Source organism: Nelumbo lutea, chromosome 2 (assembly GCF_056320005.1).
Source record: "Nelumbo lutea isolate HS-2025 chromosome 2, American lotus-T2T, whole genome shotgun sequence".
In the NCBI taxonomy this organism is placed as follows: Eukaryota; Viridiplantae; Streptophyta; class Magnoliopsida; order Proteales; family Nelumbonaceae; genus Nelumbo; species Nelumbo lutea.
Genome location: NC_142685.1, coordinates 55757880 through 55769029, shown reverse-complemented (window position 1 = coordinate 55769029; position 11150 = coordinate 55757880). Strand labels below are relative to the sequence as shown.

At 40.6% G+C, this 11150-nt stretch overlaps 1 protein-coding gene across 1 annotated transcript; it reads left to right on the top strand.

Moving 5' to 3' along the window:
• Window positions 1-1586: 1586 nt before the first annotated feature.
• Window positions 1587-5121, top strand: LOC148870845 (alpha carbonic anhydrase 7-like). The gene is made up of 7 exons (XM_088972620.1): window positions 1587-1888; window positions 1980-2197; window positions 3373-3479; window positions 3955-4060; window positions 4142-4309; window positions 4423-4476; window positions 4900-5121. Exons 1-7 carry the CDS (start codon window positions 1801-1803, stop codon window positions 4984-4986), a joined length of 828 nt encoding a protein of 275 aa, XP_088828746.1. The 5' UTR covers window positions 1587-1800; the 3' UTR covers window positions 4987-5121.
• Window positions 5122-11150: the final 6029 nt, after the last annotated feature.

The window sequence follows — 11150 nt, the reverse complement described above, 5'->3', positions numbered from 1 at the left end:
AACAGTATGATCACAAATAGAATGGCAATTTCTTTGTTAGCCACATGGAATCAAAGGTGAAATTGATAAGAGAAACGGTGGTTGTAGGTGAAATTGACTCTCCCCTATACAAGATTTTATGTTCAAGGCACAAAGCTATTAATATGATAAAACCCCTAAACCAGATTGGCCACATAAACTATTAAGAAACTGATCTTGCACCTCTCGTAAAATCACACGTCTGAGTTTAGCTAGCAAGAAAAACGATGCTGTAAGATCAGCATATGATACCAGGCTACTATGAGTCCGGAGTCCTGGGAGATCAGTTATGCTGCAAGATCCACATGTATACGACATCCAAATATGTTGGCCCAAGGCGTTCGCTTTTCCCATAAACCACTATGAAATTTTGCTTTCAAGTTTTTCTTTATTTTGTTTGGGTCAATTGAATCATAGAATAATATCACAACTGGAATTCAAGGCCCGACACAGCAATAGCAAAAACTTTTTTAAGGTATATATATTCATCGAAATAGCCTATTTCTCTATGAGCAAAAGTTAGATTTGGGCTATAAAACCCAAAATTAAACTGATTCAAGTCTCAAGGAACTATTCAACCTAAAAGCTTAAGCTAATAAGCGAGGTCTTTGAACAGGTTCTTATGAAAAAATTATTCTTTTAAGTTAAATAGGTTCATTGGAATAACATGTTTCTACATGAGCATAAGTTGTGCCTGGGCTACAGAACCCATAATTAAATTGGTTTGGTAAGATTCCTAAATCCGTTCTTATTCTCTAATATGCCCCCTCATACAAAAGTCCATCAAACTTAAAGTGTGGACAAGCACAGAACCACCCGTAACCCTTGTGACGAAATTTAATTAATTATAATGGAGGAACTAGAATCATATACATAGGCCACTTGGTCAAATAGCCAAATAGCAGATGGGTGTTCCTATTGTGTTTATTTTTGAACCCATTTTTTTTTATATTTAGAAGGTGGAAAGAGTTCATGGAAACTCTTAAAAAGCCGAGAATCGGCCAAACATGACAACTTTTGGTCAAGACACGAAAGTTGTCTAAAGACTCTGAACATGAAGATATGAAATAGGAAACGATTGTTGGGTCCCCTGCAGCTTGGACCCAAGCAACTCCTTTCTTTATGCATGTGTTGTATTTAATTTCAACAACATATTTGAATGAATTTCATCCTACCTAATCTGATGTAATTTTCTTCGCACTGTAAGCATCAGCCAACAGACACAACACCAAATGTTCAACCAAATTGTGTCATCGAAACATTATTTAATATAGACATGACAGAGATTTCTCAGAACAGGAGAGGCGACAACTACAGGCAGCTTGGAAATTCAAACAAACACAGTCTGCTCATAACTTAGTCGAAATTTCTGGATATCTCCAAAGGGGTCTTCTCAGATCTCTATAAATTAAATGAGTAATATATATATATTTTAGATGATTACAGACAAAATCTGGATTTTGTTCCAGAAACAAAGCAACGTCACCATGGACATGTGTCAAATGGGTTGAATTCTAAATTGAAAAGTTTTGGAAAGAAGACCAGTTGGGGTCATCTTTATATTGTTTAGTTAATCTATTAATCTAAGCAGTTAGACTCTTGGGAGGCAAGTTTTTTATGGATTCAAGCTATTCACACGAGCTAGTTGAAAAGCTAGAAGCTTGGAATGCGAAAATACACTCTTCATTACATCATGTAGTTCTGATTTTAAGATGATTCATGAGCTATATAAGGCTTATATCATGAAAGTTTCTCTGCAAATCAAATCCTAGGGAGTGGAATATGGAGAAGCTAAGGATCCAGATCTTACTTTCTGTCTTCCTCCTTGTTTTTATCTTGCATTCAGGCCCAACCACATCTCAGGAAGTTGGTGAGACATTGTTGAGCCTGGAGAAAACCTAATGCCTTTTAGTGTTTGATATTTGTAGCTAATTAACCTTTTTGATTTGTGGTGCTTGCAGAGGACGAGCAGGAATTTGATTATGTTGAAGGGAGTGGCAAAGGACCAGAACAATGGGGAGAAATTCATCCTGAATGGGCCTTGTGCAAGAATGGAGAAACGCAGTCTCCAATTGATCTCTTGAATAAGAGGGTGCAGATAGTGTCACATTTGGGGAGACTTAAGAGGAATTATAGGCCTTCCAATGCAACCATTAAGAATAGAGGCCATGACATAATGGTAACGAAATTAACTTAGGGCCCATTTGGTTCGTGGGAATAGGGGTCTGGAATGGAAATCCGAATCAGCCATTCCAATTTCAACTATTTGGTTGGGTGGAATAGGAATCTCATTCCCATTTCTGGTGGAATGACCACTCCCTCCCCCTCCTTTGGGAATCAAATAGCATTTCAATTTCCTGTCTTAACCATACAGATTATGGGAATAGATCATTTTGATTCCAATTCTAAAAAATTTTGATTTTGATTTTGATTCCGATTCTTATTGCAAACTAAACAGACCCTTATTTCTTTATATGCATTTTATTAAGTACTTATGAAATCTCTTTAACCCAAACTCCTCTTAGGATTTGGGGTAGAACATTCAGAGCCCAAGAGTACAAGATTTACAGCTCTATAGTACATGTTTCTGTCCTCTTAGGATCTTGGTGTAAAACTACACCGATGATGTTTTATACTAAATTGTGATTACTGATCGTTGTATTTTTGAAAAGTGTGATGTGATCAATGTAAACTTTGCGTTCATAATCAATGTAGAACTTTACATTTGATGACATCTTATACTGATTTATAACATAAAATTTCACTTCATCTAAATGCACACAAAACTAAATGGGAATAGAATTTTATATTGATCATGATTACACATTTACATCATTCTTGATTTACACCAATTCCAAACACAGCCTTAAAATTCATCTTTCTCCCAATGCTCATCATAAAAAGGCTTGGAAGAGAAATATAAATATTATTTTGTTTAGTAGGTGTAAATCATCATATATGCACATGGAGACAAACCATCAAAATCACAAATAAGAAGCAAACACGTACGCAATTAATCTATCATCTCCAGCTACCCAAAGCAGGCCTTGACTAACTTCTTCTGGGTTTGAGTTTTTCAACCAACCACCATGGAGTTTGGTTGGACCGACCCACTTTATCAAGAATACTTGTACAGATTTTATTATATACTAAAGCGTAAAGGAATCCAAATTATTTAACCTAACACGACCATTCCGATATGAAGACTTTATTCTATACAAAAGTAATATTTTTTTCCAATTTCTCAGTTACACTTTTTTGAATTATTAATCTTAATTAAGGTGTCTGCAGATAATAGTAATAAATAATAATGATTTTTTTTCTTTTGCCTATTTTCTTTGGGTTATGCTGCAGTTGAAGTGGGTGGATGGCGCAGGATGGATTGAAATCAACGGTACTCAATATGTGCTCCAACAGTGCCACTGGCACTCACCATCTGAGCACACCATTAATGGAAAGAGGTGATTTTCTTATCCTCTCTATCTCGAGATCGGTTTCGGTGATTTTATTTTATAAGGAGATATTCTCAATGTAAGGCTATAATAGGTGTTTAAACGGATTATGCACCGATTTAATCCAGTTTTCTTTATCTCTACTAAAACTATAGTTCCCTAATTAACTTGTATATCCATTTATTTACTGATGAATCTATGCACAAGATCCCAAAGGATGCAGGGGTCCCTTCTAGAGGATCACCCACACCAAAAATCAGAACTATTTGATGAAAATCTCAATCGCCTAGTATGGTTCTTATTATTTTGCATTGTAAACAAAGATTCAATACATATAGATGCTTAAAACCATCAAATGGGTTGAAGGCAAATTGACCATATATATATGAACGTTTTGATATTTGGTACGGCTGATGTTTCTAGTCCATAGTCGGAACAGAACAGAAGTGGAAATACGACTCTCAATTTAATTACATTTTTACAGGTTCGACCTAGAAGTGCACATGGTTCACCAAAGCATCTCCGACAACAAGACTTCTGTGGTTGGAATTATGTACAAAATCGGACGACCTGATACGTTTCTATCCAAGGTAAACTTCACCCAATACAACAAGAAAACCTTTCTCTCTCTCTCTCTTTGTCTAAGGTAAACTGCTTTCTGTTATGATCAGATAATGGGATACATAAATAGCATAGCTGAAACAAAAGAAAAGGAGACAGTTGTGGGTGTGGTTGACCCAAAGAATATAAAGCTAGGTAGTAGGAAGTATTACAGATACATGGGCTCCCTCACAGTTCCTCCTTGCACTCAAGACGTGGTTTGGACCATTGTGAGAAAGGTTCGTCTCCTATATATATATTCATCATTCCACTCTCTATTACTTACTCTATATGTGGCTAATTAACTTGTTCATTCTAACCATTTCATTAATTTCTATATTATTTTCATCAGGTTAGGACGGTTTCAAGAGAACAAGTGCGGTTGCTGCGAGAGGCTGTTGATGATGTGAGTAGCTACTTATCCCTACTGATAGACACACACACTAGGATATCGAAATGCATGCCAGGAATTAATCAAAGACACTATATATATGCATACAGCATTCATATGCAACGCTCTTGCATTTCTAATTCTCACTACAGAAAATGCGGGACCCAATAGATATATGTGATGTGCCTTTTATGGGTTCCAGCTAGCACATATCTGTAGGGACTAGGGAGAGAAGAATGGAGGAGTTGCATAAGGTCGTTGTTTTGTAGCATTAATTGTTTGAGCAAATACAGACAGGTTGTAGCAGAGAGCGTGGATATAGATAATTAACTCCATATATGCACCAAAACAAGCTAGCATTAATTATACTAATCTGCTTATTGTGTTCTTGCAACATATATAAAACTCAACTTAATTACTTTGATTAATTTGCTGCAGGATGCAGAAAATAATGCCAGACCAGTGCAACCAATTAACGAGCGTTCAGTTCACCTCTATAGACCAAGGGTTCGCCTAGACAATTAATTAAATTGTTGTTATTGATTATGTCGCGGATCTAGAGATAGAGAGGGACTCTTCTTCTTCTTTGAAGGACTATGTACTCTCTATTTTTTTTTAATTAATAAAGATAAAAATTGGCTACAAATAAATAAAGTTTATGATAAAAATGGAAAGTGCAGTTCAATTAATAAAGGTCGGGGGATCCCACCTGTGGGTTTATTAAGCATAGTTTTACCTGTGGGTTTATTAAGCATAGTTTTAATTAATTTATACTTAGATGAGATGTACCGAATGGTATCTGTGGTACTCCCGCGGGACTGGAAATACTTTCGGTACCAGACTCAGGTCATAATAGTCACGGAGAGGGATGTTATTGGGGCTCTGGCAGCCGATGAAGATCGTCCTGGCTCAGCGTCGGTTGAAGCATCAATGTAACACTCAAGCCGAAACCCAGGTGTTTACGATACGTGGCCCGAAACCAGAGAACAAGCAGACGGACGGAGAGCGCGAACTCATCATCAGATAAGAAGATATCGCCAATGGAACAGAGCATTCAGAAGAAAAAACATGTAATCCCGCAAAGCAAGTATAGGCTCTTCACCCTTACTCATCCTCAACAAAGAGAAAAAAAACTTCAGCTACACAATGCGATGCATGGTTTTTAAAAATGAACCGATGACCGAACCGGCTAGGGGTCCGGTTACTGGTTCAAATGGTCCGACCATTCCCATTCTGACAAAAAAAATTAAAAAAAATTGGAAAACGATAAAAACCGTTTGAACAGTTAACCAGTCAGTTCAATGGTTTGCTGACCAAAATCAACGGTTTTGGGGAAAAAAGTGGTTTTGGGGAAAACAGAACCGGTCAGGTGACTGTCCGGTCCAATTCGATTTTGAAAACCATGGTGCAATGTTCTAAAACTTGGGTAGTGCCCATTTTTCTATAAACATCTTATAAATTTGAAAGAAAATTAAGGGTCCGTTTGGTTTGCAGGAATAGGGGTCTGGAATCGGAATCAGAATGGACTATTCCGATTCCAACTGTTTAGTTGGAATCCCATTCTCATTCCTGCTGGAATGGCATTCCCCCATTCGAGGGAATGGCCATTCTCTACCCCTCCCTTGGGAATAAAATCCCATTCCTGCTGATTTTAATTCTCATTCCCATTCCTATTTGAACCAAACAGACTATGGGAATGGACCATTCCGATTCCGATTCTGGAGGATTTCGATTTCAATTCTGATTTTGATTCCGATTCTGGAGAATCTTGATTCCGATTCCAATTCCAATTATGAACCAAACGGACCCTAAGAGTTCATTTCATTTGTAGTCAAACCCAAAACCGGAATCAGAATTGAAAAGGTCTATTCCCATAATGTATTGATGAATTGGAATGGGAATTATAATCAACTTGAATGGGATCTCATTCAGGAATGGAGAAAGAATGACCATCCCCTCAAATGGGGGAATACTATTACAGTACCCGTGGAAGTCGGCACGTGGCCAAACATTATTCGATTTGAGCTCACGTTCTTGGTAGTCACGACTCCCTCCCCCTACAATGTGATAGTAAGTCGGCCTATCACGCACGTTCTGCATGCGATAGTGTCTACTTACTACTTAGCGATGAAGTTCCCAACTGACTACGGGGTGGGAGTCGTGCAAGGTGACTAGCTCGAATCCCATAAGTGCTACGTGGCCGCCTTGAAAGGAAAAGCAAAACTGACAAAGGACGTCAAACTCGAGCAACCGGCTGAGTATGCCGACAAGCAAGCTGCCCCAACAGACGAAATGGTCCACATACCAGCCTCTATCGCCGAACCAGCCAAAACTCTTCAGATCGATGCCTCGACCAACGAACCACTTCGAACCCAGCTAGTAAGTTTCTTACTTGAAAATTTAGATATGCCCGAGATTGATCCAAAAAGTGTAACTCACAAGCTTAATGTAGACCCTTTAGTCAAGCTAGTAAGACAAAAGAAATGGAACCTCGCCCCTGAACGTTGGAGGGTAGTCGATGAGGAGGTCAGAAAGCTTCTTGCGGCAGACTTCATCAGGGAAGTCCATTACCCGAGCTGGGTGGCCAACCTAGTTTTGGTGAAGAAGGCCAATGGAAAGTGGTGCATGTGCGTCGACTACACCGACCTGAACAGACCGTGCCCGAAAGACTGATTCCCGCCGCCCAAGATCGACCGCCTAGTGGATGCGACCTTAGGGCACAAGTTGCTGAGTTTTCTGGATGCCTATTCTGGTTACAACTAGATTATGATGGATCCCGCTAACGAAGACAAAACCGCTTTCATAACTGAGCTCGGGCTATATTGTTACAAGGTCATGCCCTTTGGATTGAAAAATGTTGGGGCAACATTCCAGCGCCTTGTAAACAAAGTTTTTGAGTCGTTGATCAGCAAAAAAGTAGAATGTTATCATGATGACATGGTCGTAAAGACCCAGTTTTCAAACTCTTTGTTGAATGATTTAAATGATGTTTTCAAATTTTAAGAAGATATAACATGAAATTAAATCCAAATAAATGTGTCTTCAGAGTCACTTTGGGTAAATTCCTAGGCTATATACTCAACTGACATGGCACCGAGGCCAACCCAGAAAAAATAAAGCCGACCCTAGATATGAGACGACCTCGGAAAATAAAAGAAGTCCAGAGGCTGACTGACTGGATAACTACCCTAAGCCGCTTCATGTCTAAATTGGCATACCGATGCCTACTCTTTTATAAATCTATAAAAAAGAGCAAGAACTTCGAATAGACCGAAAAGTGCCAACTCACTTTTGACAAGCTGAAAAGGTACTTAAGTATCGCTCCAGTTTTAACTCGGCCTAAAGAAGGGGACGCGTTAAAACAATACCTCTCCACAAATGACAAAATAGTTAGTTCGGTACTGATCAAAGAAGTAGATCAGGTTCAACGACCCATCTACTATGTTAGTAAGGTTTTGTACGATGCAAAGACTACATATTCGAAGATCGAGAAACTAGCGTATGCGTTGTTCATAGCAGCCCAAAAACTTTGCCCATACTTTCAGGCCCACACTATTGTTGTTCTCACCAACAAACCCCTGAGCCAGAATCTGCTTAAGCCCGAGGTATCTGAAAGATTAACAAAGTGGTTCATCAAGCTGAGCGAATACAATATCCGGTATGAGCCACGACCAGCAGTCAAAGCCCAAGTCTTGGCAGACTTCGTAGCAGAGTGCACGTCCAACGCAATGACCCCCGAATTGACCGAGTTTGCCCACACGACGGGAGCGTCAACTAGTGCGACACCTGTTAGACAGTTTTGTATGCCCATAGCTTCAATCAAAATGATGTACTTTATGAGTTTATTGTAAATGAATAAAAGTGCATATTTTATTCATGTTCCCTTGGTATGTTTCTGTGTAATACCCTTAAGCTAGACACTTAATGAGACTCGTGTCAGTTTAGAATATTCACAGCCAGTAGGTCGGTCTAGGGAGACCTATCCTGACAAGGCTCACACTGTGGTGCCACCAAGTCGGTTGGGGTGGCCTGTCTCAGCTACCAGGGTGAGACCCTAGGCACATACAGTGTAGGATTAATTGAATCTTTGAACTGGACCGATTTCCAGTATTGCCCTGGACCTTGGAGATTGATGGGCAAAACTTGAAAGTTACACCCGACCCCTACATTCGATTATGATACTGCACTAGGTGTCAGATTGGGCTGTCTTTGATGTACCAATCAGTGAGATCCTTATCGGGGGTCAAAACCTGGGTATGTTGGGACAGTCTGAAATTCATCTGAGTGGGTGATCATAGTGTCAGGATCAGCCCCTTTGTCGGACAAAGGTAATGGTCGGGGATGCACTCTCACTAATGGAAACCAAGACTGCCGGCAGCCGATTTCAATCGTTGAGATTTGTTTTGCAAAATATATTTTATATGAGATATAAAAGTATATATATTATGGTTTCTAAAATGTTTGCAAAAAGGTTTTAATTCCTGGGATCCATATAAGCAAAGAGTGCAACACTATCCCTTGTAGCCGAGGGAGAGGTCTTCTCTTGTCGGGCAGTGTATGATCATTATGGGCTGAGAGGTTAAGTGTAAGACCATTGACGATAATACCCGATGGGCTAATCTTGCATCTGCCCACAGTCCCTAGGTGTTACAAGGTGATTTGGCCCAGGGACCACTTAGGATAAGTGTTGGGCCCATAGAGACCATGAGATGGTTTTCAAGGGGTGCACTGTACATAACAGTGTATTCGGCCAGGCCTTGTAACAAAGGCTGGGTTGAACCCATGTGGCTGATGTGTAGATCAATGTTTGGGTCCCACGCCATACAAGGAAGCCCAACTAGGCAGCAGTTTGGAAGGCTAAATGAATACATAACGTTAAATGGGCCTTAAGCCCATTTCGAACTGGGCTAATTTGATTAGTCACTTATGGGGCGAATTCTGAGATGGATCAAGTGATAGGATTGGGCCCAGACCCTATCCACTTAGAGAGTCCAAGATCTAAATAAGATTTAGATCTGAAAGCCTCCTAATTAGATTAGAAGATGGCTGATCTAATCTGCAAATAAGATAAGGGTTATCCCTTATCATTTAAAGGGACTTCTAATCCAAATATGATTTGGGTTAGCAACTCCTAATGGGATTAGCAGCTGATCCCTTTGAGATTATAAAAGGATGAGGGGGCGGCAGTCTTTAGACATGCAATGCAATCCACAGATCCTTGTCTTCAGAGCTGAGATTACTAAAAGAGAGAATTCTGCACCGTGCAAATACTCTCTTGTCGCCTCCTTCCTGCAGCCACTGCCTCCAGCAGTTCGATCTCCAGTTCTTGGGAGAAATCAAGATTTGATCTTGATACCAATCTTTTGGAGAAAAGATTAGTTGGAGTTGTATTCACAAGCCATCCAGTTGATTCTTGCGAAGGGTCAAGTTCTTTTGGAAGAACACTGTCGATTCTGCTCTACCCTACATTGCCCCATCTTCAGTGGGAGCAGATTTTGGATCCTTCCTTGGGCGTGAACACCTCCATTGGGAGATACTGCTTTTCTGTATCAGGTATTATCTTTCCCTACTCCTTTTGGTTCAGATCTGGTTCAGTTTATGGTTCAAGAATGATCCTTGAAAATATGATTTTCTAAATAGGGAATTCGATTCCCAGTTGAAGGGAGAGAAAAAATTTTTAAATTCGCCCCCTTATTCTACAATCTTTGGGCATCCATGTGATGCATATCCTATTCCTTCAGCACCAGGCCCTGTCAGAGTGGTACCGACCTAGGATGAGGAGCCCTACATCCTCTATGTTGACAGCTAATCCAACTAGCGAGGAAGCGGTGCAGAACTGATAATGTACGGCCCAAGCGAGGTGAAGCTGGAGTATGCTCTCCGGTTCGGATTTGAGGCATCAAACAACGAGGCAAATTCTGAAACACTGATCGTCGGGCTAACCTTAGCAAAGGAAATGAAAGCAAAGCACATCATTGTATGCACCGATTCATAACTAGTGGTCAACCAAGTCACTGGCAAGTACGAAGCCCACGCCCCAACCATGGCAGCTTACCTGGCCAAAGTCAGAGATATCCTACATAGCTTCATCTCCTACTTTATCAAGCAAATTCTGAGGTCCGAGAACACTGAGGCCGATGCCTTCTCATGTCTAGGGAGCATGAGCGACAACACTATGCAAATTGTGTACATAGAGGACTTACCTCAGCCCAGCATTCTCAAGGGGGCTGAAGAGGTCGCTCCCATGTCGCAAGCGGAACCGAGCTGGATTGACCCACTCGCTGGTTATCTGCTCCACGGAGGGTAGAGCATCAGTCAGCCAAATACGTCCTCATAGACGAACAGCTATACAGAAGATCCTTTACTCTCCCTTACATGTGCTGCCTACGACCCTTAGAAGCTGAGCACGTACTTTGTGACACCCATGAAGGCTTGTACGGTGGACACTTGAGGGCAGAGCCCTCGCATAGAATTTGTTAAGGCAAGGCTATTATTGGCCCACAGTGAAGGCAGATGCACTCGAACTCGTCAAAAAGTGTGACAAATGTCAAAGGCATGCAAATATCCACCACCAACCGGCTGCTGATTTGAAATACCTCACCAGCCTGTGGCCCTTCGCATAGTGGAGAATTGACATCCTTGGTCCTTTCCCGCCAGCAACAGGGCAGAGGAGGTTCTTGGTTGTAGCA

Bases quoted from the DNA above. Each gene is read 5' to 3' on its own strand.
- LOC148870845 (XM_088972620.1), top strand. From the start codon at position 1,801: ATGGAGAAGCTAAGGATCCAGATCTTACTTTCTGTCTTCCTCCTTGTT. The intron at 4,061-4,141 runs GTAAACTTCACC...TGTTATGATCAG, and splicing joins CTGATACGTTTCTATCCAAG to ATAATGGGATACATAAATAG. The intron at 4,310-4,422 runs GTTCGTCTCCTA...TATTTTCATCAG, and splicing joins TTTGGACCATTGTGAGAAAG to GTTAGGACGGTTTCAAGAGA.